Source organism: Drechmeria coniospora, chromosome 01 (genome assembly GCF_001625195.1).
Source record: "Drechmeria coniospora strain ARSEF 6962 chromosome 01, whole genome shotgun sequence".
NCBI lineage: Eukaryota > Fungi > Ascomycota > Sordariomycetes > Hypocreales > Ophiocordycipitaceae > Drechmeria > Drechmeria coniospora.
In genome coordinates, this window is record NC_054389.1 from 2,592,330 (window position 1) to 2,619,739 (window position 27,410).

The 27,410-nt window shown below is 55.9% G+C and overlaps 5 protein-coding genes across 5 annotated transcripts; 4 read left to right on the top strand and 1 right to left on the bottom strand.

The window, feature by feature from the left end:
* On the top strand, positions 1–9,620 carry DCS_00693 (uncharacterized protein; the record flags this gene model as incomplete). The annotated part of the gene is made up of 3 exons (XM_040798030.1): positions 1–56; positions 101–6,260; positions 6,327–9,620. The coding sequence occupies 3 exons, from the start codon at positions 1–3 to the stop codon at positions 9,618–9,620; spliced, it is 9,510 nt and encodes a 3,169-aa protein (XP_040658913.1).
* Positions 9,621–12,312: 2,692 nt separating this feature from the next.
* DCS_00694 (elongation factor 2) lies at positions 12,313–15,186 on the top strand (the record flags this gene model as incomplete). The annotated part of the gene is made up of 4 exons (XM_040798031.1): positions 12,313–12,320; positions 12,529–13,261; positions 13,337–15,112; positions 15,169–15,186. 4 exons carry the CDS (start codon positions 12,313–12,315, stop codon positions 15,184–15,186), a joined length of 2,535 nt encoding a protein of 844 aa, XP_040658914.1.
* Positions 15,187–16,105: 919 nt separating this feature from the next.
* DCS_00695 (CCCH zinc finger and RRM domain-containing protein) lies at positions 16,106–18,539 on the top strand (the record flags this gene model as incomplete). The annotated part of the gene is made up of 5 exons (XM_040798032.1): positions 16,106–16,170; positions 16,235–16,353; positions 16,422–16,961; positions 17,092–18,110; positions 18,189–18,539. 5 exons carry the CDS (start codon positions 16,106–16,108, stop codon positions 18,537–18,539), a joined length of 2,094 nt encoding a protein of 697 aa, XP_040658915.1.
* A 1,007-nt stretch (positions 18,540–19,546) lies between these two features.
* Positions 19,547–21,394, bottom strand: DCS_00696 (methylenetetrahydrofolate reductase 1; the record flags this gene model as incomplete). The annotated part of the gene is made up of 2 exons (XM_040798033.1): positions 19,547–19,635; positions 19,696–21,394. 2 exons carry the CDS (start codon positions 21,392–21,394, stop codon positions 19,547–19,549), a joined length of 1,788 nt encoding a protein of 595 aa, XP_040658916.1.
* Positions 21,395–25,957: 4,563 nt separating this feature from the next.
* DCS_00697 (uncharacterized protein) lies at positions 25,958–27,206 on the top strand (the record flags this gene model as incomplete). Its single annotated transcript, XM_040798034.1, has 2 exons — positions 25,958–26,276; positions 26,350–27,206. The coding sequence occupies 2 exons, from the start codon at positions 25,958–25,960 to the stop codon at positions 27,204–27,206; spliced, it is 1,176 nt and encodes a 391-aa protein (XP_040658917.1).
* Positions 27,207–27,410: the final 204 nt, after the last annotated feature.

Sequence of the window (27,410 nt, forward strand, 5' to 3'; positions counted from 1 at the left end):
ATGATGGATCCCGGAGGCACCAACCCCGGTTTCAACTTGCAAGTCTTTATCCACACGTATGTTATGACGACGCTGGCTAACGATTCTGCCTCCTCTTCAGCACCTTCATCATCTACCTCATCATTTGTGGACTCCTGACCATCTTCTTCCTGCTCTACTTCAACAGACTCTTCGGGTCCATTGTCTCATACGTCATCAGGACGTACACCTGGCACCGGTACCGTATATATATTGACATTAGGGCTCTTCAAATCTCTCTTCTTGGAGGCCGAGTCTTCTTTACTGGTCTGCGCTACCATGGTTTCAACGAGACATTCCTCGTTCAGCATGGCGACATCACATGGCGCTACTGGCTTCGGCGAGTTCGAGAATCCGACATACGGATTTCCAGAAGCGCGACGGAAGTCGCGAGCGCTGACCGCGAAAAGAACGATTCCCTTCCCTGCAGAATCAACGTTAAGCTCGTTGGTCTGGAGTGGTTTGTATACAACCGCAGTCCGGCCTACGAATCCATCCTCGCCAACCTCGTTGCTGGTCATTCTCCCGCATCCCCCCATTCCAGCAATCTCTTTGATGAAAAAGACGGGGTAGAGAGTAAGCATGCGGAGACGCAAACACCCAACGCACCAGCCGACGCGTCCTCCTCTCCAGGCAATCAAAGCCGCCGCCGCCAAACCTCAGCGCAGACGAAGACGAGCCACAATTCCGGCCCCGGCCCCGTCGAGGCGCACTCCAGAACCAATTCAAGCAGCGTGGGTGCTGAAGACCAGGACAAGAGCGCAGCCTTACCATTCTTCCTGCAACTGCTACCCATCCATGTCGAATGCACGAAGCCGGCTCTCGTGATGGGCAACGACAACACCAAGGCGATCCTGATTGTCAAGGCAAATACGGCCAATGTGGACGTCGATGCTTCTGAGTCGAAGACCTGCGATCGCTATATGCAGATGTTCAAGGTGCAGCTGAATCGTGCCGTGATCGAAATGAAGGAAAATGACGCCTTTAAAGAGGATCAAGATTCTCGGGCAACGAGGCAGCGAGAGGATGCCCAGGCGTCTGAACCACCGCCGCAAAGGTCGTTTCTCCGGCGCTATCGGCGCAAGGCTATCAGTTCTCTACGAAACATGGTGCCTTATTGGCGACGCTCCGTCGAGTCATTCTCGGCCGATTCTCGAGGATTCTTCGGAACCGGTCCGTCAACGATCCCAGCATCAGGCCAATGGCAAGGCTTGTCCAGGTATCTCGACGACCAGTATCTCGACGACAAATCACGATGGGCTTCGGCCGAGTACGCGGCTGTGCCCACGATACTGGATTCTCCAGAGGCTACCCTGACCTTGTACTGGGACGCCGTGAGCCGCGTCACGGAGCAAGCCGCTGTGACCCGCCTCAGCAGCTCATCCAACAATGTCAACGGCAGTACTCCACCCGCCTGGGGAATTAACGTTTCTGTCAAAGGTGGGACAATGAATTACGGGCCTTGGGCAGACCGTCAACGAGCTGATCTGCAGCGCGTGTTTTTTCCCTCAATTGCCAAGGATGCCTCCCCGGCGGTGGCCCTTCCGGCTGGCGCGTGGAGAGTTGCTACCCAATTCAAAATGCTGGTCGAACTGGAAGATGCCATCACTCTTCGCATCCCGATTCGAGAACAGTCTAGGAACTGGCGTTGGCGCGGCAAGGAGCCACCGATACGACACTTGGAAGGCCTGACCAAACGAAGGCAGAGGAATAAGTCCAAGAAAAACAGCAAAGGGGAGGGCTCATCGGCGCGTCCTGCCGGTTGGCTCGAGATCAAAGTGCCGGCCAACGCAACGGTGGCTTACACGATGGACATGCTCGCCAAACCGTCCGGTTACGAGAACCACTTGGACATCGACCTGCCCAGTACGGAACTTTGGAGCAGTGTCAACCACGACATACTCTGGAAGTCCGGCCCGCAGCGAATATCATGCGATCTCTCCAACCCTCTTCCCTGGAACACGCTTCGCAGCTGGCACTTCACCGTAGACTGTGACGATATGAAGCTGTATCTGCTACGGGACCACGTCTTCCTTCTCACCGACCTGGTAGACGACTGGGCGAGCGGGCCGCCTTCAGAATATCTCGTCTTTACCCCCTACAAGTATTACCTTCACCTCAACCTCCGACGAGTGCAGCTATTCGTTAATGTGAACGACGAGAACATCATCGACAAACCGACAGCCCTAGATGACAACGCGTATCTAATACTAGCCACCCCTCTCCTCAATACCGAGTTAACTATCCCCCTCGACCAATTTCGGCCAAACAAGACCACAATCCCTTTTGATATCCGAACGAACAACGTCGAGTTGAGTCTGCACACACCTCAGTCCAGCACTCATGCCGCTTTTCTCTCATCCAATGAACTTGGATACGCGGAGGCACTCGTCGTCTCCGGAAGCTACCAGTATAACTCGACAACTTCGCCCGCAAACACCGATACCTTGGTTGTCAAGGTCCATGGCCAATCCCCATACGCTTATCTCTACGGCTTTGTCATCAGGTATCTCCTTCTACTCAAAGACAACTATTTTGGAGACCACGTCCACTTCAAGACCCTGGATGAGTACCAGGACCAGCTTCAGGCGAAGGAGCAGGGTACCAAGTCATCTCCTGGCCCTCCGAGCAAGAAATCAAATGATCTCGACATCATTCTGGCCCTCAAGGTAGATGATCCCCGGATCATGTTGCCAATCAACCTGTATTCGGCTGGTCGATACGTTCAATGCGAGTTGGCCAGCGTGTCGATTGACCTTCGTTTCACCAACTACTACATGGACATGGAGCTCGACGTGAGTCCACTGAGCTTGTCCATTGGCAATCACGGGAACACATTGGAGTCTCCAAGCTTATCCTACTCCAACACGCAACTGTTCATCGACGGCGTCCGTGTCTCTGGACACCGTGCGTTTGGCCTTCCACCTTCCGAGCCGACGTATCTTTGCAACTGGGACGTTGCCGTGGGGGACATTGACGGTGAATGCACCCCTGACTTTCTTGCCTCTCTAGCCAAAGGTGGGGCAGCTTTCGCGTTTACGTTTGACGATGTGGAAAACGCCTTGGTGCCGTACTCATCTCTCGTCTTCTACGATATCACCTTTGTGCACCTGTCGGTGAACTGTGTTAATCTCCGGGTCCACATTGACGAGGCCGCGTTTTTGCTTTCCACGGGGCCCATCAGTGTGAATAGCAACGACTGGGCACGCTCACATTACTCTAAGAAGGCAGTCGTTACCATCCCTGGCATAGAAATATCCTGCGTGGATGCCGAGTCGGCTTCTAGACACAAGTCGTTGCACCAGCATCCCGTCAAGACGATGGCTTTCTTCAAAACGGACATCCATTTGACGACAATCGGGAGGAAGTTTGGTTTCACGCAGGAACGCAAGGTCCAACAAGACTTGGTGCGCCGTGAAGATCAACGAACGAGCCGAATACCATTCTTACTCCTCGAGGGACTGCACGACGATTTTGTGCCGGATTTGTTTGACCCTCCCGCACAATGCTCACCGCTGCCTCTTCCTTACCCGGTTCTGGATGTTGACAATGAGAAACGATCCTACCAAGGCTCTTCTGCTCCGCAGCGTTCGCAAGGCTTGAAAAGTCAGAGATCATTTCTGTCTCTATCTGGTTCCAGCGGTAGTAGTGTTCTCAGCCGTCAAAACCGTCCTGAGGGTCGTGCGAAATCGAAAGGCTTGCTGACAACTGATGAACTCAACGCCAGCTCTCCATATGATCGCATGAACGACTCGGCGTCATCTAATCACCAGTCTGCATCTCGAATGGAGATGGGAGAACCCAGCGTGAAGGATGTTCACGACCACAATTCCGTCGCGTTTTCGAGCCAATACTTTGCCCCTCATTTCCCCCTGAGGGATGTCCAGCCAGACACGAGAGACGCCGCGTTTCCAAATGAACGTGAAGTATCATATGATGAAATCTTCCAACAGGCAACGGCCGACCTGGACGACATTGACCCGCAAGATCTCAGTGAGGATCATGCTCATTCAAGTGTCCTGGTCGAATTCCCAACCGGTTTATCCGCTTTGGTTAATCCAGAGGCGGTTCGGTATGCCACTTCACTTCTGTCAGAGCTGCAGCCGAGTGAACCGGACGACATCCTGGACGCTCTTCAGATAAGCTCAATTAACGAGGTTTTTGGTGCCAGAAAGCAGGAGCATGTACGCGGAAAGATTCTGGACCTGCTCGTCAGATTGCCGCATGCAAATGTTCGCTTCCTGAACTCTTCTTCTTCGGACACTCCGGATGATACCGAGGAGGAAGAGGATCAGTATAGTGTACTGTTGTCTGGAATGGCCGTGCTAACCCGAACTGTCAGCGAGTGTATCGAACCAACGAGCTCGAGAACTTCATTGCATTTTCGTCTGGATTCTGCCGAAGTATCTGCTTCTGAGCGGCCAACTTCACTGCACCGAACCCAAGCAGCCGTCATGCTCGAAATCGAAAGTGTCGTGGCGTCTCTCGGTACGAAGGACATCATGTATATCGATGCCGATGTAGGGTCTATTGTAGGGAGCACTGCGTCGGGGAAGGTTGAATACCTCGCTTCCCTTATACACAGGACGGGAAGCGCCGCATCTGACCTCGAGCGTCTCCTGGTCAATACAACATCTCGCCACAGCGCCCGCGTCAAGTACCTGACATACCACCTCTTGGAGGAAGGCCAGTCGACAAACGATCCTTCATTTCTGATTCGGCCATCCGCGGTTCTCAGATCCGCGCGTCGGCATCTGCGAACAGTCGACTCTTGGAAGATGATTATGCGGCTTCGTCAGATCTGGGCAACCATGGCAAGCGAACCCCGTTCGCAGCTACTCGCGGATTGTAGGGGGACGTCATCGGCCATCCCCCCTCATACCCCTGAGCTAGTGATAGCTGCTTTCCAAAGGTGGCGCAGCTGGGATCTGGAAGACGCCCAGAGTTCGGTATTGCTGAAAAATATATTCGGCCGTATGCCAGGTGCCGAGTCGAATGCGAAGGAGTATCCGCTACTAGGTGCCTGCCGACTAGGCCAGATGCGCTTTGTGCTAGATCCCGGGCCGAAGCAGAACAATATCGGATTCACTGACGTCAATATCAGAATTGAAAAGACGGTGGAAAGGGCCAACAGCACTCTCCCCGAAGTGCCAGCTTTCAAGGGGCCGCTCACTGTTGTGAATCTATGCTGCAGTGATGCTGCGATTCACTTGAACTGGGAGCTTTGCGAGTTGGCGGATGATGTCCTGGCATTGTACAACCAAAACAAGGCTCAACATCTTGGCGAGCCAAAGACAGTGAAGCTGCCGGACCAGCCTCGTGAAAGGACCCTCTCCGCGATTCACGTGGTACTTGAGGTGGTGAAAGGGTCTCTCGATGTGGAAACGGTAAACCTTGCATCGAAAACACTAGGTGATGGGATAAAGGCATCGATTTTGACGTACAACACGACGGAACAAAATGCAGAATTTGCGAGCTTGGTGCTGAATTGCAACGCAGTCACATCAAGATTGCATAGCCAAGCTGACCTCCTTGGCATGTTCCAGCTGCGGCAGCCAAGTGTCTTCCTCTCACATGAGTTGGAAGTGACCGACAACGTGCCGCTTCGCACGATAAAGGCAACAGCGAGCAGCCAAGGCATGGTGCTTGCCGTAAAACAGGACCTCATTGTGCTCTTGGAAGTCCTTGATCGTCTCGTCTTGGACGAGGCTGCTCAGTTGCATCGCCTGCTAGCCCAGCTCCCGGAGACACCAAGGGATTCCGGTACAGCCAAAGTGGTTGACCGCCTGTCCAAAGTGAGGATCAACGCAGCCGTATTCCTGGACGGATATTCCATCACCATCCCGCTTTTGGAGTCTCTGACGTACAAGATCACGGGCGTTGTTGCCCGGGTGTCGTGCGCTGCGAACTACGGGCAAGAGCTTATTTTTGACTTCGATGTGAAAGAGAACTCTCACGAGGTACAAATCGACGTGAGAAACGAGCCTCGAAGCATTTCTCTATTTCATATACCGCCTACCAACGGCCGAATCATGAATCGAACGAACCAGTCAGAGAACGCGTTGACTGTTTCGTCCTCGGTCGAGGTGATTCAGGTGGATGCGTCGGCCATTTACAGTCTCCTCGCGGCCCTCAACCGACCGCAGGTATCCAACGCCACCCGAGAAGTGCAAGACCAGGCGTCGCTCATCCAAGAACATATTTCTGACGTTTTCCGGCCAAGCAAACCGGCGAGCCCCAAGGTAAATAGCATGCCGCAACTGGTGAAGTTGGCATACAACGTTCATGTTACGCTTGCGGGACTGCAGATCCTTGCCCAAACAGCGTTAAAGTCGACGACGGAGCCGAGGGCTCAAATCCTCTTCTCGCTGGACCAGGTTTACCTGCAAGTGTGCAACCAGCCGGACCCAAGCGCCCCTGCACTCGAGTACCCTGAGCTGCGTGTCAACTTGCGTCAGATCGGCCTTGACATCCGAAGGGGTAGGGATGGGGCAATGAGATCCTGCGGAAGCCTGGGAACGAGCATTACAGTATCTGCCAGCCCCTGTCGTGGAGACGATCGGACGGAAGATTGGCAATTTAACTTTCATAGCGATGACTTGGATGTCAATCTGTCCCCAGAGACAGTTTCAACTGTCATCGATGTTGTGGGTTACATGGGGTCGAAGATCAAGGAACTGGACACGTCCCGTGAGTTGGAATATCTGCGCAAGCTTCGGCAGTCCAAACCTCGAATAACTATCAACGACGGCAAAGAGTTGGGTGACGACACAGATATCCTAGACTCCGTTTTGTCGTCGGTGGTGTACAACTTTGAGCTACGAAGCATTCGGGTCTGCTGGGATGTTGCAGATGTATCAACTGATCAGGATTCCACCAAGGAAGACCTGGTGCTCTCGATCCAGCTTATCGAGTTCGGCACGAGAACGAGAAAGTCGGCCCGCCTCACGATCGAGAACCTGCAGCTTCAGAGCGTGTCGCCGGGCCAGGACAAGAACGTGCGGTCACCGCACTCAGCCCTCTTACCTCAAGTCATCTTCAACGTGGCATACATGTCAACCGCAGAAGCGAGACGCATGGCTTTCCAAGCAACTGGAGAATCATTGGACCTCCGGCTGACGTCTGGTTTCATCGTGCCAGCAGCCAACCTCGTGGAGTCGATATCTTTGTCCATGAAGAATGTGCAAAATGCATCGGCGCAGTGGACAACAGCCAGCACCAAGAAGAAGGGCGACGCCCAGCCTTCGCAGCGACAACGGAGTATGCTGGGAAACAAACGGTTGGAGAATCTCCTTGTGGACGCCGACTTTGCTGGTGCCGTGGTGTACATCTCTAGCAAGGGCGGAGGTAGCGACTTTGATGAGTCGCAAGACGCCAAGTACGACGAACCTGACCGCGGCGCCGTCCTTCGCAGCCCTGGTTTGGCATGGAAAGCCGAATACAGAGACAATGGCGAGGAGGACCCGTCACTGCATGGCGAGGTCAAGATTGATGCGTCGAGCAACATCCTGTATCCTTGCGTGGTGCCTCTCGTCCTAGACATGATGTCGAATATGAAGCGAGTCGTCAGCGAGAGCTCCAAGGACAGCCCGCCACCGCAGTCGGTGATTCCGAAGTTGAAGCCTGAGAAGTCGGCGGACGAAGATAACATCCTCGCCGCGGACCCAAGCGCCGTCCTCGGACGGCTGAGACTCAACCTTGGCTTGCGCATCTGCAGGCAGGAGTTCTCATTGAGCTGCCAGCCCTTTGCTCGCGTGGCGGCAACGACATGCTATGACAACGTGTACTTCACCATCAACACGGTCACGTCGCAGGAGCAGGGCAACTTCTTTGCCATCTCCGGGACTCTGACCAAGCCACGGGCCTCGGTGCAGCACGTCTACTCGCGAGAGTCGACGGCAAGTTTCGAGCTGGAGACGGTAACGCTCTCTTTTATGAACAGCAAGCACGTTAGCGGCACGACGGGTGTGTCGGCGATCCTGAAGGTGAGCCCGATGAAGGTGTCGGTCAACGCCAAACAGCTGCAGGACTTTCTCCTGTTCCGGGAGATTTGGTATCCGGAGGACCTGCGCCGTGCGCCGATGGCGCCGGTTGCAAAGCTGGAGACGGAGACGTCGCAAGGCCACCTGGTTCAGCGGTACCAACAGGTGGCAGCCACGGCGGCGTTCCCCTGGACGGCGACGATATCCATCGCTGCCCTTGATGTGAACGTCGATCTTGGGCAAGCGATCGGAAAGTCGGTCTTCCGGATCAACGATTTCTGGGTGTCGTCGAAGAAGACGTCGGATTGGGAGCAGACACTGTGCCTCGGGTTCGACAAGATCAGCGTTGACTGCGCGGGTCGCCTGAGCGGGTTTGTCGCGTTGCAGGATTTCCGGCTGCGCACATCCATCCAGTGGCCCCAGAGGGAGGAAGCGTTGAACGAGACTCCGCTGATCCAGGCTTCGCTGGGTTTCAACGCCTTGCGAGTCAAGGCAGCCTTCGACTACCAAGCCTTCTTGGTTGCCGACATCACCTCGCTGGAGTTTTTGATGTACAACGTCCGGCAGAAGCTGGAGGGCGCGGCAGATCGACTGGTGGCCATTTTCGACGGCGATGCGGTGCAGGTGTTCGGCACGGCGACATCGGCGGCGCAAGGTCTCGCACTGTACCAGGCGGTGCAGAAACTCATCCAAGAGCGGAAGGAAAACTTTGAGGCTTCTCTGCGGGACATGGAGAAGCTGATGAAGCGGACATCGAACCCGTCACCGAACGCTTCTCGGCCGTCTCGGCCCGCTCCGAAGCTGGTGGAGAGCGACTCGATGGCGAAGTCTCCCATCTCCCTGGACACGGACGTGGTGGTGACGCTCAAGGCGCTGAACCTAGGCGTGTTTCCCGGCACCTTCTCGGACCATCAAGTTTTCAAGATGGAGGCGCTCAACGCGTACGCGCGATTCGCGGCCAGCGTCGAGCAGCGGCGGATTCACAGCATCCTCCGCATGACGCTGGGCCAGCTGCGCATCGGATTGGCCGGGGTACGGGATGTCGAAGCGCCGAAGACGCTGAGCGAGATGACGGTCGAAGACGTCGTGCAGCGATCGACGGGGTCTCGAGGGGGCACCATCCTCAAGGTACCGCGCGTGGAGGCGGTGATGGAGACGTGGCAGGCGCCCAACAGCAACCACATCGACTACATCTTCAAGAGCGCATTCGAAGGTAAGGTGGAGGTCGGATGGAACTACTCGCGCGTGAGCTACATACGCGGCATGTGGGCAAACCACTCGAAGTCGCTCGAGCAGACTTGGGGTCGGCAGCTGCCGATGGCGGCGGTCAAGATCACGGGAGTGCCGGAGGCGGAAAAGGAGCAGCAGGAGGGCGAGCAGCAAAAGATTACGGCCGAGGTGCACGTGCCGCAGTCCAAGTACGAGTATCAGGCGCTGGAGCCGCCGATCATCGAGACACCGCAGCTCAGGGACATGGGAGAGGCGACGCCGCCGCTGGAATGGATCGGGCTGCACAGGGACAAGCTGCCGAACCTGACACACCAGATCGCCATTGTGTCACTGCTCGAGCTGGCCGGCGAGGTCGAGGACGCCTATTCTCGCATTTTGGGGTCGTCGTGATGGACGAGTGTGAGTCACCGGCCATCAGCCACAAGACGACGCGAAGGGGGGCTGGGCCAGGAGGTTATTGGAGTGTTTGTACAGGTACTCCGTACATAGCTTTGTAATGGGCGTCCATTCGGCAGGCGCATGGTTGAACGGCGACATATTTTATACACACCTACAGTATGTCATTTACGGGCTGAATGAATCACCGCATGATGGTGGAGCGTAGGAGTATAAGAACATGCTCAAGTAAGAATGCGTGCTGGGATTAAGGTGGTGATTGATGGCTGAACGAGGACGGTGCCCTACAAAACTCGAGCACAACGTACTTGCATGAACTTGCAGCACAGGGTGCAGCACTGTACAAGTATTGATACTCATATAGTGCTCCGTACTTCCAGCCAAGTATAGATGCACTCCGTGAATTGTAGCATATGTACACTTACAGTAAGTACTCTGTCTATGGCTGGACGCTCAAGGGCTACAGTATATATACGTACTTCTTGTATATACGAGGTACGTGTATGGATTGTAAGTACTTTTGTATAGGCGTCTAGTTGTAAGTAGAACAGTTCGTACGATAAATAACTCCCCAGTACTGTATATTAAAGGCTAAAAGTTCGGAGTAGTGCAAGTACTTCTGCTCCCTACAACTCTCGTGCTCGCGGATGCGACAATGACAGCCGAAGCGGTCGATGGGGAGAACATGGTGTTAAATTGTGGGCCCCCATGTATTCATACCGGAGTCGGCAAGTAATAATAATTAATACCTACTTACAGTACAACTACAACTACAACTACAGTACGGTGAACTGTGCAAAGTATTATTTCTCACCAAGTATCGTAATATAACATATTACTTGTTAGTTCTCGAAGGTGTAGTTGTACACCTACTGATACAAGTACATGTATGTACACGGCACAAGTACCAATCCATCCTTCATTAGAGTCGTAGTGACGTACGTCAAGTACAAGTACATGTAGGTGTAGGTGGACGGAGTTGACAGAGTTTATTAGCAGTACGTTGGGTAAGTACATGAAATTAATAATGCATCACACCCGAGCGTTTCATTTGGTGACTTCTTGGTGGCATGTTTTGGAACCTACAGTAAGTACAAGGTACCAACTATGAGTAAGTACTTGTACTCCGTAATTACTGTATCATCATTTTCGAACAGGACTGCAGGTGCATGCAAGTACAGCACCTCGGACGAACCGCATTCGCCTCGGCCAATGTCTACAATATACTGCCTCCCCGGTAGGAGTGCTCCCGAAGTAGATTTGCCGCTGTCCTCTTGTGCCGCTCCACGAGAGACAACAAGCACGTGTATTTATTGCCAACAGTCGGGCGTACCTGGCGGATGCGTTGTACTTGAGTGAGTACCGTAGTACTCGGCACGGTGGTAATCGCCATAATGCATTCCCTGCAAACGGAGTACAAGTACTCCGCACTCATGGACATATTCATGTCGACGTACTGTACTCGGTACTGTACAGTACGTTGTACGTTGCAGTTGTACAAGTAGGTGTACTTGTACGGGGTACTGTACTTGCAAGCAATAGATGTACTTGTACGGAGTGCGGAGTACGGCGTACTGTACTTGATAATAATGTTCTTGTTCTCCTACAAGTACATGCACAGTACTATAGGTACTGGTATTTGTATCACTCGTACGGATGGAATACTTAGGTACTCCGTACAGTACAGTACAGTAGTTGCACAATGCAAATACTTGCATGTTCAGTGCATGTACGGAGTACGCCGTACTTACTTACTCCGTACTTGTCAGTAAAAGGTACTCGAGCTGCTGTGCATGTACAGTACTTTATTATACCGTAATTACTTGTACTGTACTCCGTACTGTATTATTTGTAAGGTAGCCGGACTATACGGAGTACTCCGTACTGTATACTAAAGTACTTAAGTGCATGTCCTTACGGAGCACGGAGTACGTGGACACCTACTGAAAGTACTGTAATTACTGTACTTGTGCTCTGTACTCTAATCAAGTACCTGTACGGAGTACACCTACTGTAAGTACATCTACATGTAAGTAAGTAGGTGCATTGCTATACTTACTTGTACGTGGCTGCTGATGAGATGGTGCAAGGGTTGTTGCCCTGCAACGAGTGCACAAAAATGCCCCCTCCTCCCCCACCTCGAGTACTGGTACGTTTGAATTCGCTTGATAGGTGCCGAGCTACCAAGGTACATGTACAAGTGCACCACAGCCAAGGCAGGCTCCAGCAAACTGACTGGCTGCTGAGCCATGCTGGCCAGTCGCAAATGGTCGCTGGCGTCGGCGGGGTTTGCCTCTGCCCCTCTTCCCCCCCACCCACCTAGCCTTTTTTTTCACGCATGGAGGTAGGTCGACTTACTGGCTCCATATGGGCTCCGGCAGCTCTGGAAAGCCTTCCCTCCCTCGTCCTCCTCCACCCTTCTACACCTTCCCTCCTCCCAAAATCTGCACCTCTTCCTCCACCCCGATTCATCAAGGGACGTATTTGAGAGCGGCAGAGGCTTCCTGACTGTCCCTCTCTCTGCTTTTGTTACTGTGATCACAAGTCACATAAAAAGGCTTCCTTTGCATCTCAAGTCGCCGGATCGCGGGGTGAAAATCTTCAACCCCGCTTTGCCCGACCTCACCAGATTTTTCACCTAGGAAACAAAAACACATAGCAAGGTCATCGCAGCAATACCGCCAAGATGGTCAAGTAAGTCTCGCTCGCCCTCTCCCTCTCTGCTCCCGGAGTGCACGCCGCTCTCCTTTCCATCCCCTGAGCTGTTGCGGGAAGCAAGCGCCGGGAATCGGCCGCTGCTTCGCCGTCGTCGCCCATACCCCGCTCGCCGCTCAGCTTCTCCCTCGCCAGCCAAGGCCGGTGCCGATGCGAGATGGAATGCTGACGGGCGCTTCCTTGATAGCTTCACAATCGACGAGATCCGGAAGCTTATGGACAAGCCTACCAATGTCCGTAACATGTCCGTCATTGCCCACGTCGATCACGGAAAGTCCACCTTGACCGACTCCCTCCTGGCCAAAGCCGGTATCATCTCCACCGCAAAGGCCGGAGACGCCCGAGCGACGGATACCCGTGCCGACGAGCAGGAGCGTGGCATCACCATCAAGTCGACGGCCATCTCCCTGTACGGTCACCTCGAGGACCCCGAGGACGTCAAGGACATCGTCGGCCAGAAGACCGACGGCCAGGACTTCCTCATCAACCTCATCGACTCCCCCGGTCACGTTGATTTCTCCTCCGAGGTCACCGCTGCCCTCCGTGTCACCGACGGTGCCCTCGTCGTCGTCGACACCGTCGAGGGTGTCTGCGTCCAGACCGAGACCGTCCTCCGACAGGCTCTCGGCGAGCGCATCAAGCCCGTCATCATCATCAACAAGGTCGACCGTGCCCTTCTCGAGCTCCAGGTCTCCAAGGAGGATCTGTACCAGTCATTCTCTCGTACCATCGAGTCCGTCAACGTCATCATCTCCACCTACTTCGACAAGACCCTCGGCGATGTCCAGGTCTACCCCTACAAGGGCACCGTCGCCTTCGGCTCCGGTCTGCACGGCTGGGCCTTCACCATCCGCCAGTTCGCCGTCCGTTATGCCAAGAAGTTTGGTGTGGACAAGAACAAGATGATGGAGCGTCTCTGGGTATGCATCCTCCATGAGCGGCGCTGAATGACGTGTCTCGAGCGAGCCGCTGACCACCGACCTTGCTTCCGCTAGGGCGACAACTTCTTCAACCCCCACACCAAGAAGTGGACCAAGAGCGACACGTACGAGGGCAAGCCCCTTGAGCGTGCCTTCAACCAGTTCATCCTGGACCCCATCTTCAAGATCTTCAAGGCCGTCATGAACTTCCAGAAGGAGGAGACCACCACGCTTCTCGAGAAGCTCAACCTCAAGCTGTCCGTCGACGACCGGCAGAAGGAGGGCAAGCAGCTGCTCAAGGCTGTCATGCGCACCTTCCTCCCCGCCGCCGACTCCCTGTTGGAGATGATGATCCTCCACCTGCCGTCCCCCGTCACGGCCCAGAAGTACCGTGCCGAGACCCTGTACGAGGGTCCCCTCGACGACGATGCCGCCATCGGCATCCGTGACTGCGACCCCAAGGGTCCCCTCATGCTCTACGTCTCCAAGATGGTGCCGACCTCCGACAAGGGCCGCTTCTACGCCTTCGGTCGTGTCTTCTCCGGCACCGTCCGCTCCGGCCTCAAGGTCCGCATCCAGGGCCCCAGCTACACCCCCGGCAAGAAGGAGGACCTCTTCATCAAGGCCATCCAGCGCACCGTCCTCATGATGGGCGGCAAGGTCGAGCCCATCGACGACATGCCCGCCGGCAACATCGTCGGTCTCGTCGGCATCGACCAGTTCCTGCTCAAGTCTGGTACCCTGACGACGAGCGACACGGCCCACAACCTCAAGGTCATGAAGTTCTCCGTCTCCCCCGTCGTCCAGCGCTCCGTCCAGGTCAAGAACGCCCAGGACCTGCCCAAGCTCGTCGAGGGTCTCAAGCGTCTCTCCAAGTCGGATCCTTGCGTCCTGACCTTCACCTCCGACTCCGGCGAGCACGTCGTCGCCGGTGCCGGTGAGCTCCACCTCGAGATTTGCCTCAAGGATCTCGAGGAGGACCACGCCGGCGTCCCCCTGACCATCTCGGACCCCGTCGTCCAGTACCGCGAGACGGTCCAAGGCAAGTCGAGCATGACTGCCCTCTCCAAGTCGCCCAACAAGCACAACCGTCTCTACATGGTTGCCGAGCCCATCGCCGAGGAGCTGTCCCTTGCCATCGAGAGCGGCAAGGTCAGCGCCCGCGACGACTTCAAGGCTCGCGCCCGCGTCCTGGCCGACGACTTCGGCTGGGACGTCACCGACGCCCGAAAGATCTGGACCTTCGGTCCCGACGGCACCGGCGCCAACCTGCTCATCGACCAGACCAAGGCCGTCCAGTACCTCAACGAGATCAAGGACTCGGTCGTCTCCGGTTTCCAGTGGGCCACCCGCGAGGGTCCCGTTGCCGAGGAGCCGATGCGCTCCGTCCGCTTCAACGTCCTCGACGTCACCCTGCACGCCGATGCCATCCACCGTGGTGGCGGTCAGATCATCCCCACGGCCCGCCGCGTCCTGTACGCCTCGGCCCTCCTCGCCGAGCCGGCTCTGCTTGAGCCCGTCTACCTCGTCGAGATTCAGGTGCCCGAGCAGGCCATGGGTGGCGTCTACGGTGTCCTGACCCGCCGTCGTGGTCACGTCTTCAACGAGGAGCAGCGCCCCGGCACGCCTCTCTTCAACATCAAGGCCTACCTGCCCGTCCTCGAGTCCTTCGGCTTCAACGGCGACCTGCGCCAGGCCACCTCCGGCCAGGCCTTCCCCCAGTCCGTCTTCGACCACTGGCAGATCCTGCCCGGCGGCTCTCCCCTCGACAACACCTCCAAGGTCGGCCAGATCGTCACCGAGATGCGCAAGCGCAAGGGTATCAAGGTCGAGGTGCCCGGCGTCGAGAACGTAAGTGGACCCCAAGCCCCCCCGCAGGCGGCCAGATTGCTAACCCGCGAACGTAGTACTATGACAAGCTGTAAATCGCCTCTCGACGTCGCGACGGGAAAGCTTTTCGATGTTTGTTGTCAGCTGCCTACGAGTACGAGGGAAGATGAGGAGCGGTTGGTTGATCGAAGAGCCAGCCGGCAGCAGCTAAACGCCTGGTTGAGGCTAATACCAACGAAGCTGTTGACCTTTTCATATGTGTAGTTATGCCGTCTCGGGATGAACTGGAACGTGTTCGAATGACTTGGAAAATCCAAAGGCGGCCGGTGCAACCGTGCTCGCTCGTAGAATTCTCGCGTGCCGTGCTCGCCTAGCAACCCCCCGTGCCCTTGTTTTGTCGCCCGTGGCGATATCGTAGCATCACATGGTTGTACTCTTTCGGTCTCATGATGGACTCATCGGAGATATGAAGGGTTCGCCAGCACGACACGACTGTTGATCGCGGCAAGTACGGCCGTTATTGAACGCCACCCAAGATGATGCAGCCCGCCCCGACGCTTGTTTGCTCGAGCACGGTGTCGTTTCGGAACCAGTAGCCGCCTAAGCCTACCTGCCATCTACAGTGTTCGGGGGCCTGAAAAGGAAGATGTGCATCATGCTATGGGTCCAATTGTAAGCTTTGGACTGTTTTTCTATGCATCGCCTCTTATCACACGTCCTCCGGCCAATTGTCTGCAAAGTACATGTAAAGTTGGAAACAACCGTCGATGGATGGTCGCGTCGGAACCCCACACTGGGCGGACGAATCAAGCGGAGTAAAAAAGGCTCGCGAACAGGGTCCGCCATCTCCGACCTTCTTCCGTACATCCTTTCAACATTTTACCATAGGGGCCAACCCAAGACTCGAACGTACCGTTCATTTCGGTGCCTCATTTGCCAAACTTCTCGCCGTTCAGTGGCTGCTGGCGAGGAGGCTCGAGTCCTTGTCCTCTCCACGGCTCACCCGAAACCAGGATGCTTTTCGAGGAGGAGCATGCGTCGTTGTTGAAGGCGTGGGTGGTCAAGCGAATCGAAAATACGTACGCGATTCATCTCGCGGTCACGAGCCCTCGAGCCAAGTGCAATGCTGATGTGTAGCCACAGATCCGACGCCGACTCAGATGTTCTCGCCGACTACGTCATCGCGCTGCTGAAGCACGATGGCTCGCAGGAGGATGTTCGCAGGCTCTGCGAGCAAGAGATTCCCGATTTCCTGACAGAAGGTTGGTCTTGCCTTCGCGATGCATCAATATCCCTATCCTGCTCGATTGCTCAACACGGCCTCGGACAGAGCCGAAAGCCTTTCTCGACGATGTCTTCCAGGCGCTCAATTTCAAGTCCTACTTGCCCGGGGGGGCACAACCGCCGGCGAAGCAGCCCGCCGACGCGACCCATATGCAGCCTGCCATAGCCAACGCGTCAGCGCAAGGCAGATCACGGAAGCGCGCTCTCGACGACCAGCCCGAATTTTCCACCGCAAACGAGTGGGCTTATGAGCAAGGCAACAGCCACCGACAGTACAAGCAGGCCAGACGCGGCGGAGGTCGAGGCATGGATCGCGGCTACCCGGCCGCCGCCGCCATGCCACAGTTTGACCTCAATAACCCGATGGAGACAATTATGCAAATGCAAGCGATGGGAATCCCTTTTCCGCCGATGCCTGGTTTTCCTCCGCAGGACTCTACCGGCCGGAATCAGCGCAACCAACCCCGGCGCCGAGGAAGATGTCGAGATTTCGATGCCAAGGGATACTGTTCTCGGGGAAACACATGCATGTACGACCATGGTAAAGAACTTGGCAACATGTCCTTCTCGGCACAAAAAGGCGAAGGTAATGCTGGACAACCATTGCGCTTCCAACCAACCAACCACCCCCCCCCCCGCCGAGGCTCTCAACTCCCCTGCACACCTTGGTTGCAATGTTCCATGGCACAAGCGCAGCTTGCTAACGCTTCAGCTAGAGTACGACCCCAATGATCCTGCCATTCGAATGCCGATGGATCCAAACCAGTCGACCTTCTTTCCCTTCCCACCCACTGCGAACCGCGGCGGGCGGGGAGGGTCCCGAGGCCGAGGTAACGGCCATCGCGAGGGCCGCAAAGGTGGCGCCAGAGCTCCGTTTTCCGCTGCCGGACCAGTCCATGATCGCACGAAGAGCACGATTGTAGTGGAGAACATACCCGAGGAAAGCTTCAGCGAGGAGAAAGTCCGCGACTTCTTTTCCCAGTTTGGCAACATCACAGAGGTTACGATGCAGCCGTACAAGCACCTGGCCATCGTCAAGTACGATGCATGGGCCGCCGCGAATGACGCTTATCGCTCACCCAAGGTCATATTTGATAACCGATTTGTGAAGATTTTCTGGCACAAGGACGAGAAAGTCCCAAATACGGCGCGGAATGAAACCGAAGGCTTCGCATCCAACGGAAACCCTGGATCGGAAGCGGCGGAAGCGGAGCCTGAGGTGAACATGGAAGATTTCCAGAAGAAACAAGAAGAGGCGCAAAAGCTCCACCTAGAACGAGAGGCCAAGAAGGGCGAGCTGGAACGGAAACGGCAGGAGATTGAGCAGCAACAAAAAGCCTTGCTGGCCAAGCACAATGAAGAGACGGAGCGATTGCGGGCCCGATTATCGAAGAGGGATGGTGACGGTGACGATAGCGCCGGAGCGTCGAGCACCGATGCGCTTCGGGCCCAGGTGGCCGCGCTCGAGCAGGAGGCCAAGATTCTGGGCATCGATCCAAACGCAGCAGCAGAGGATGCTGGCGCGACCCATCTACGAGGTGGCTTCCGGGGTGGAAGAGGTTACCGCGGCCGAGGTGCATACCCTCCCCGGGGTCGCGGCTCGTTCCGAGGTCAGGGGGCCCGTCATGCCGCCTACGCCCAGTTTTCCATCGACAACCGGCCGAGAAAGCTTGCCGTGAAGGGCGCCGACTTTACATCGGCAGACAAGGACGAGACGCTGCGCCGTTTCCTCTTGGTGAGTGGCATGACATGCGTTGAGCCCCATCCCATCCGAGGATTATCGAGAGAAACCCTGGCACTGACGACGACGCAGAACCTGGGCGAGTTCGAGTCTGTGGAGACGAGTCCTTCGGTCACGCATGTGTCTTTCCGGGATCGCAAGTCGGCGGAGAAGTTCTACTTTAGCCTGAACGGCCAGGAGCTGCAGGGCGTCGAGGGCAAACTCGAGCTGACGTGGGTGAGCACGCCCTTGCCGCCGGTGTCTGTGGAACAACAACCGGGGCGGGCGACGGCCACAACTACAACGGAGGACGCCATGGCTGAAGTCGAGATCAACAACACCACATCCCACGAGGACTCAGCGCAGGTGGAAGTGCCGGATCGCCATGCGGATATGGATTACGAGGTTGGCGACGATGATGCCTGGGGCGACAACATACACTGAACGTCCTGCTTCCTTCTCCTTTTTCCTGCATAGCAAAAGGGCAGGCATGCATGGTCACCGCCCCTAGCCCCTGTAAATAAAGACAGACGGGGCCCAAGATAGGGTGGTCTGGGAGTACGACTTAGTAGTTAGTGAATGGTTGATTGATACAGCCAACAATTGGTTGGTAATTAGTGATGTGTGGGCATGTAACGGAAGTCGGAAGGCGATCGTAGGAATATTGGCACTGCTCGTACGCCATCATCGGATGCGTCCTGCGGTCCGAATTGATGATGCGATTGTTTGCTCGGTGGGCTCATTCATTATTGTTCAGGCATCGCTCCATCACACGCAATGGGGAGAATGCCACGCAAGGCACCACCATCGTCGGGACGGTGAAGAAATGCCATACATGACCATCCATTCACCTACGGCCCATCTCGCCGGCCTTTCATGACAAATACATGACAGGTTGGCCGAATCTGGCATGCTTCATCATTACACGTTCCTCTTTTCTCTCGTGCCCGTTTCCCCCCAAGGCCACGCCATGCGTCCGAACACGCAAGACAGTATTTTCCTAGGCGGCGGGGTATCGTTGAGATATGTCAGGCATCCGCAAAAAGAGGGAAAAAAGAAAGGAGGGAATCATTCATATGGCGCGCGAGTGGCGCCATGTCCCATGTTGCTGGTAGTCGTGACGCGTTGCAGAATCGTTCTAGTTCCGTGGTGATTCATATCCACGTCTCCCAGTCCGTATGTGACTTCTTGTTGAAAAAGCCACGCCGTGTTCCCCGCCTGTCTGCCGAAAATTTACCCAAACGCCATTCGAACAATGCTAATAGCAATAAAGAAAGCGATCAAGAGAATAGAGAACGACATGGAGAGGCCCAACCAGCAGTTGGAGTATCAGCCATTCGGATCACCGAGAGAAGTGGAGCATTGCGTAGGAGAGCAACGGGCGAGGGTTGTTGTCGCAAGCAGGAGCCTATCGAAGATCGATAGACACGGCATTCGCGGCAGTGGCAAACTCATGAAAGCGAAATGATGTCGGCTTCCTTCACCTCGAGATCCTTGAAGAGCTCGAAGATGGTCTGGTTGTCGTGGAAGTCGTTGTTGACTATAGAGTACGATATGTGATTAGTCATGTCCAAAATTGAGGCATTGGGGGTTCGCCTACCAATATTGACGAGGTACCACTCATCCATAATCGTCTCGATCAGCGTCCTGCTTGGGGTATCGGGGTCGAAGCAGTGAGCCCAGTCCGTGCCCAGACGGAAGGCTTCGTCCCGCCAGGCCAGGAAGCTGACGCTCTCAACGATGGTGGGCTGGACAATCTCCTTGCCGGGGAAAACACCCCAGGTAACGGCATTGGGTCCGTCCGAGGCGGCGTTGGATTTGAGTTCGCCATTCTTGGTGACGGCATAGTATGAAAGGCTGGAGTTGGATCCGATCCGGCTCAGCATCTGGTCGACGATGGAGGGAGGCACGAGCAGCTCGAGGTAGGCCTTCTGGTAGACGTAGCCGTTGGAAGGGCCCCAGCCATGGATCGGGTGCGAAGACTTGACACCATCAACGGCGGGCTGGGAGTTGATTGTCAGAAGACCCCGCTGGTTGAGAGCGATGAGGTCGCGTCGGATCGCGTCGGCCTCGCCGGTGAGAGGGGACTCGCTCCAGGGAAGTGAGTCTATCTCCTGGTTGAGGTAGCGGACGAAGGTGTCGGCAATGTCCCGGAGCTTCTTGGGCACACCCCACTTCCCCTGGTTGGACTCGTTGGTGCCCGTCAGGCCGATGCCGTAAGCATCGAGCTCGCCGAAGGCGGGCGATCGAGAATCGCCCCAGCGGCCGTTGGGGAACTCGTCCCAGTCCTGGGTGCGGAGGACGTAGGACTTGTTGCGCTTTCGCCAGAAGATGGGCCGGACATCCTCGTCGCGACGGCCGAGGGCCTTGGACTGCTTCCAGGGGAGGGCCGGGTGCAGCGGCCGCTCGGCGCAAGGTGCCCACTCGAGCTCCTCGAGAAGCATGCGGGTGGCCTGGGCGAGGTTCATGGTGTAAAAGTGCAGGTGGTGGATGCCGTTGGCGAGCAGCTTGCGGCACATGTCGGCGACGAGCGACTTGCCAAGCTCACGGACGGCCACGTCGTCGTTCTTGACAGGTTCGAGACGCTCCAGCCACTCGGGCGGAACGCGGCACTGCATGTGGTTTGCCCGGCGGAGGAAGCTTGCGTAGGTGGCGATGGGCATGATGCCGGGGAGGATGGGGATGGTGATGCCGCGGTCGCGGACCCGGGCCGCCCAGCGGATGAAGTTGTCGGCGTCGTAGAACATCTGGGTGACGATGAAGGTGGCGCCCATGTCAACCTTCTCCTTGAGGTGGTCGAGCAGCTCGTCCTCGTCCTTGTTGTCGTCGCAGCCCTCGGGGTAGCCGGCGACGCCGATGTCGAAGTGGTTCCCGTACGTGTCCCGGATGTGCCTGACGAGGTCGCGGGCGTACTGGAAGCCGCCGTCGGTCGCCGTCCACTTCTCCTGGTCACGGGGAGGATCACCACGAAGGGCGAGGATGTTTGTGCAGCCGGCCTGGTAGGCTCTGGCGAGGGCCTCGTTGACCCTGTCGAGGCCCATGTCGGTGCAGGTCAGGTGCATGCACGTCTCGAGGCCGGAGACGGACTGGGCCTGGGTGACCATCTCGCATGTCAGCTCAGCAATGCGTCCGCCGGCGCCCCAGGTGATGTCGATGAACTTGGGCCCGAGGTTGTACATGCGGTCCATTCGCTCGTAAAGGTTCTGGACGCCCTGCGACGTCTTGGGCGGGAAGTATTCGAAGGAGAAGGAGGGCTGAGCGCCCTTCTCCGCCTCGGAGAGGATTTCCTTGATGTGCATGCTGGGCGAGGTAGGGGATGATTCAACCCACAGGATACGCGGACACGAGGCAGGTGCTGAGAATCGGATGCTAGGTATTGGATGCTGTCATGGACGAGAGAGACGGCCGAGGGCTTCAAATGTTTCGAGGGCGCGCAAGCCAACGTGCAGACGGGCGGGGGTGGTGACCGCTTCCTTCGGTGAGGGGATTCGGGAGAGTTGAGGATGGGAACTGCGGGCGGGGCAGGGAGAGCGGGAGACGAAGAGAGAAGAAAGAGCGCGTGCATCCAAAGCAAACAAGACGCTCGTGACAACGGACTCGCAGTGCCAAAATGAACCCTGTCTGCATGCAGGCCGACAGATGCAGTAGGGAGTCGAGGGATGCGGAGGGTAGAAGAGGGGGGGGGGGAGGAGGAGAAGGGAAGAGGAGGGAGAAGGAGGGGGGGTGTGGGAGGTATTATTCGAGTCTCGAAATTTATTCAGGCAATGTAGCAGCTCCTAGTTAGCTGTTCGGTGAGAGGTAAGAATGATACGGCAAATGTACTCGAGCGGACAGACTGACAGTTAGGTGCTGGCAGAAAGACAGATACAGTTCGGAGCGACAACGGAGCACAAGAGGGTACCGAGTCGTACATCAGTCCCCCCCCCCCTGAGAGCAAGTACTCGGTACCAGCGCCTCGAAGCCTTGTACCATGCCGTCGCTGCTGTCCATGTACCTACCGCCACCACTGACCAGAAAGTGGCTCCGGTGACATGTCCTCCATCAGGCGCCACGTACTTGGTACTTGTTGCGCTTGCAAGAGGTGCTGGCAGCCTAGCAGCAGATTACCGACAATTCAGGAGGATTAGAGTACGGAGTAAGACGGGCTGGCTTCGGAGCAGGTGGGGGCGCTGGCGGGGCAGGCTCATCATTGGACAGCCGGTGACGGCCAGGGGTCTGAAGGCTGCGGTACTGCCCGGCTTGCCCTGAAGCAGTAGGTGTCAAGGTATTCGGCACTCCATGCTTGGAAGCAAATTCAATTCGCATGCTCACCTCACCGATTCCCGCACGGCGAGCACATGCACAGCAGAATAGTTACACCGGCTAGCAGCCGTCCAAGAATCCCTCTCACCATCGCCATCGTCGTTGCTCATGCCGGCCGAAAGGCGAAAGATGTGAAAGATGAGAAACGTCCGAATTGGAGTCCTCGGTATCGACCAGCCGGCACAGGCTCCTGGAGGTGTGGTGTGGCGAAGATCTGTGTGTGGCGTTTGGTGTTACCTGCCGTACAGGTAGGTAGGTTGTTTATGGTTCACTAACGTGACGGTTGAGTTACCCGGCCTGGCGGTGGCCTCGTCCAACCACGTTGCCATGGTTCACACTGCAGCCCTAAGCCAGGTACGTTACTTGCCACAAATAGATGCACGAACGGCGTATTCACATACCTGGCTACGGCCGCGGGTACGAGGATAGCGCCCGTTTACAGTGGTACGATCGCGCCAGGCGCTGAGCGATTCGCTGCCAATGAGCCACGACATGACGCCACACAACGCAGAGCCCAATCCGGAGAGAACGGCTGCTGCATTGCATTTCTCCGTCCTGTCTTTTCCTTCTCATGCAATGCGTGTGCACCGTGCAGGCAACAAATCAAGCCAAAATGGTGAACAAGGGCCACTGTGCGTCTGCGTGCAACTTTGTTGACTTTATCCGTGTAGTATGTGCCCCGTGTACGGAGTACATGTGCTGTTTTTACCTGTACCAGCCAGTACTCCGTACGTACCCGGAACTTGTAATACTCCGTAGATACAGCTGTATCGCACGTACTTACGAGTACAGCACTCCGTACGGCACAAGTACGCACTAGGTACCTAGTAGGTATTATTGTAAGGGTGCTCCGTACTTACTTGCAGCATCCCGTACAGTGCAGTCCGTACCTAAGTACAGTGCGTTCATGTGGAAGTACCAACACACACGTGTAAGTACTGTACTGTACAGTAAGTATGTACGGTCGAAGGACGGAGTACACCTACCTCCGAGGACGGAAAATCGCCGAGGTAGGAGGACTGATGGCCACCCCACCCCCCACTTACCCCACCACGACGTATTTGGATACGAGTGAAGTAATTACAGTACAGTACTTAAGCACAGTAATTACGCACAGTACTTACTTACGGATACACCTACTCCGTACAAGTATTGATACGTACTGGAGTACTCCGTACTTCGTAATGCTCCGTACTCTACCCTAAGTACTTACTGTACATGTACTCCGTATACTTAACTGGGATGCTGCTAGTACTGCTTGCTCAAGTACACCCACATGTACTTGTTCAGTACGCTTAAGAATAGGCACCGGCATGTACTGTACTGTACACCTACCAGCTCTTAGTATACTTGTAGCTCTTGTACCATCTCGACGTGCACACTTTGCACGTGTATGTAAGTACACTTACTTGCATACCTGGTATATGCAATGTGCTGGGGGGCTGCTAAACCCGCCAAAACCACTGCCGCGGTACGCCAGCCGACGACGACCCAACCCAAGATGGCCCGCGGACAAGGCATGCAGCCATCATTCCAGCTACCGCAACGGACACGTCGCGTTTCCCTGGTTTCCCTGAATCCAGCCTGAACGAAGCTACGATGGTGCAACCACACGGAGCAGGCCACCCGGCAGTCGCCATGACACCATCGGATCACGTCGTTACCGAACCTGTCGCTGTCTCGCAATGCACTTCTCTCGGCTCCGCCTCTCCTCCTCGTGCTCCCTCCTGCTTCTCGTTGGCAAGCATCGTCACATCAAGCATCGCACAACGGCTGTTGCTTCCTGTTCGTCAATGTCGCCTTCACCATGATACCTCGTGCCGCCGCCGTGTCTGCTCCGTGTCTGCCTCTCCCTCGCATGCCACCGCGGCATGATCCATCACAGGCTTGCTCCCTTGCCACCGCTACTTGCACCGGTCCAAGACATGCATTTACACCGCAGGGGCGAGCTGGCTTCGGCATCCGTCCGCGCCACCCAGCCACCCACGGTAACCGGAAAACCATATCCCTGGGTAAATAGTCATGTCATACCGGCCACATTGTCCGCGCCTGTGCCCCCCTCCCTGTCCCTGTCTTCACCTCGGAAAACCCAGGGACAGTGGGCTGCTCCTGGATGGCATACCCGCGTCGAGGTGTTCGGTACCGTATCTGGGAACCCCTTACCCCGTACGGAGTATTGTTTCGCTGGCCCACGTATTGAACGAGATCGCCGCCAAGGGCGCCCGCTCCGCGCACCGTGCAATCTATTGCTCTAGTCAAGAGTCCGGCTCTACCCTAAACGGTGATCTGGCATACCTAGATCGGCATCGTACCCCCCCGTTACACCCGTGACCGGCAAACAGGCCGTCCTCCACTGGCTCTACCTGCGCAGCACACGTCGCCCTGCTTCCATCGGTGTCATCAATGAATGGTATTGTCACAAGCGCTCCCCCCCCCCCCCCCCCCCAAAAAAAAAACATATGCTCGGTCGCCCTTCCGTACATGATTCGCCGCCGTGACTGTTTTGGTGATGCGTAGATGGTTTGGCTCGGATCCTCTTGCTATGCTGGCTGGTGACGTAGCGATGGGTTTTTTTTGGGTGACTTCGCCTCCGTAGCACGAAAAATGGGGTAATGAGAGCCCTGACCTCTACCATCCTAGGAACACCTACGTGCGTAAAAATAATATATGCAAACAGCCCATGCGCGTAAATCGCCGATGTGTGTAAGTAATTATGGAAGGGAACCAGTGTCGAGGCCGTGTTGATACGGCAAATCTGGGAATGCTGGTGCGCTGGCTGGTGATGAACCGTAATACCCTTCGCCTCGGTGTACGAGCCATCCCTCTCTTTGTAGGATGAGGACGGGCAGCCCTTGGATTGAATGACGAGGAGGCAGTGAGGAGAAGGAGGGACCTTCTCCGCGTCGATGATCGTGGCGAATAATGGCAAGTAATTCACCGGTTTACCCTCGGACATAAATTCTCAGCCCAGAAAGCGGCCGAGTCCAGCTCACGAAGTATCCTCCACCGTAGTCTCTTTGTGGCAGATTGCTTGTTGACCGAGCAGGTCGTACTGACGACTACAACTTTACACAAGACTGCAAGGATGGAGTCAATGCTGACCCGGCACGGCTTGTAGCGTAAGTCCCTGATCCGCCATGGCAACCGAGTAACTCTCTGCAGCCGCAGCATGAATAATCACCTCACCTCATACAATCGTGCATACAAGTGAATCACAACGAATCACCCTCTGTTCAGTCGTTGCTACGGAAATCGAGAGGCTTCACCCGTGGAGTACGCGGCTGGCCCTGGCGCGGCTGTGCGAGAGATTCCCTATTTCGTTCCACTGCCTATTCGTTCTCTGCCATTTTTGTTGTCTGCCATTTTCGTTCTCTTCACTTCACTCATCTCCTGTCCGCTCCCTTGGCTCTCTCTCGCCTTCCCCCTTTGCCACCATTGCTCGCGATCAACAGCAACTCCAGCACCCAAAAAGCTTCCAAAGACGAGCTCGGCTCGTCCATACGCCCGCTGCGGATTTATTGCGTTCCAGGCACATTTCGAATCTGTGTAGCCGGTGAAATATGATCTACCAAATTGCTCAAGGCAATCCTGAAGGAGTCGACTCCTCAGTGCCCCTGAACCTTGGGGCAGGTGTCATGCTCGACAAAGAAGACCTCGACGAGGTGTATCTTACAAGCCCCCCCCAAGCAATTCTCAACGACGTGATGAAAATTCGCGCCTCCATCGACGGCATTCAAAGCTGGATCACACAACTCCCAACGAGGCACAAGGGCAACTCGCAAAGACCCCATGCGCTCAGCAGACTCACCATCAATGACTTGCACGGCCTCTTCACCACAGCTGAGCTGGCCACTGTTTCCCCCAAGGAAGAGCGTCCAGGTTCGTGGATCCTTTATTCATTCGCATGTGGAAACAGCATCTTCGTCTGCATTTGCTAACCGCACGTCCGCAGTGCGTGACCCTGCTGGCTGCTCCGTCCGCCGTGGCCTTGAGGAGCCCGTCCACAAACATCAGCAGGCGTTCCCCCAGTTCTGCCGGCTTCCTGGCGAGTTGCGACGCAAGATCTGGCGCATGTTTGCCCCTGGTGGCCGCATATTTGAGCCGTTTTTTGAGCACAACCGCCCTTTGCCTCATGGTCAATTCACCAGCCTCAAAGCCCATTACGACGTCGATCAGAACGACCCATACGTGGTTAAGCTGAAGGAACGGCATCCACCTCCGGTTGTGCGTAGGGTGTGCCGCGAGTCCCGCCAAGCTTGTGACGATATCGGCGGCTTCCTTTTCGGCATCATCCGCAACACTCGTCGAGGATTTTGGTTCAACTACATGGAAGACATTGTGCTCCTCGACTCCGGCACCTTAAAGCATGTGGGTCAGCTATTTCTCGGACAGGTGCGGAACGTGGCCATCTTCTACAGCCAGCTCAGGTACGAGGCTGATTGTGAAATATTCATCCATATCGTCGGGAAATATCTGGACCAATGCCGCAACGTCCTGGTCCTCTGCTGCAACGACTTCACCGTCAATTCCATCTGGGGCATCCCAAGCCGCTGCTCGCTCACCCTGCACCCATTGGGGGATCTTGACCTCGTCTACAAGCCTGATTATTACTCCTACACTTTCACTTGCACCAATGATGGCGAGGTGGCCTGGATGGATTTTCGCCATGTCGTTCTCCAAGTTTGGAAAAGGCTTCTGCGTCATGAGGGTTTCTCGCGGGTCCCGCCGCAGCCCATAGGAATCGATGCCATCATTTCCAAAGAGGCGTTCGAAGAGCACAAACCACCCGCTGGCCTGCTCTTGGCCTAATTCTTTTCAGCCAGATATCGCCATCCGGGGTTGGAGCCATGAATTGTCGGGCGTGAAGTAGATGGGCTGCGGCAAATATTCCTCCAAGACCCAGTGTTCCACCAGCGTATGAGGTATGAGGTTGCAAAGGCAGCTTGGGAGCGAGGGCGCGAGCCAAGATTAGGTGCTATATGGGGCGTGAAAGATGCCAGGTAGTTGATAGCT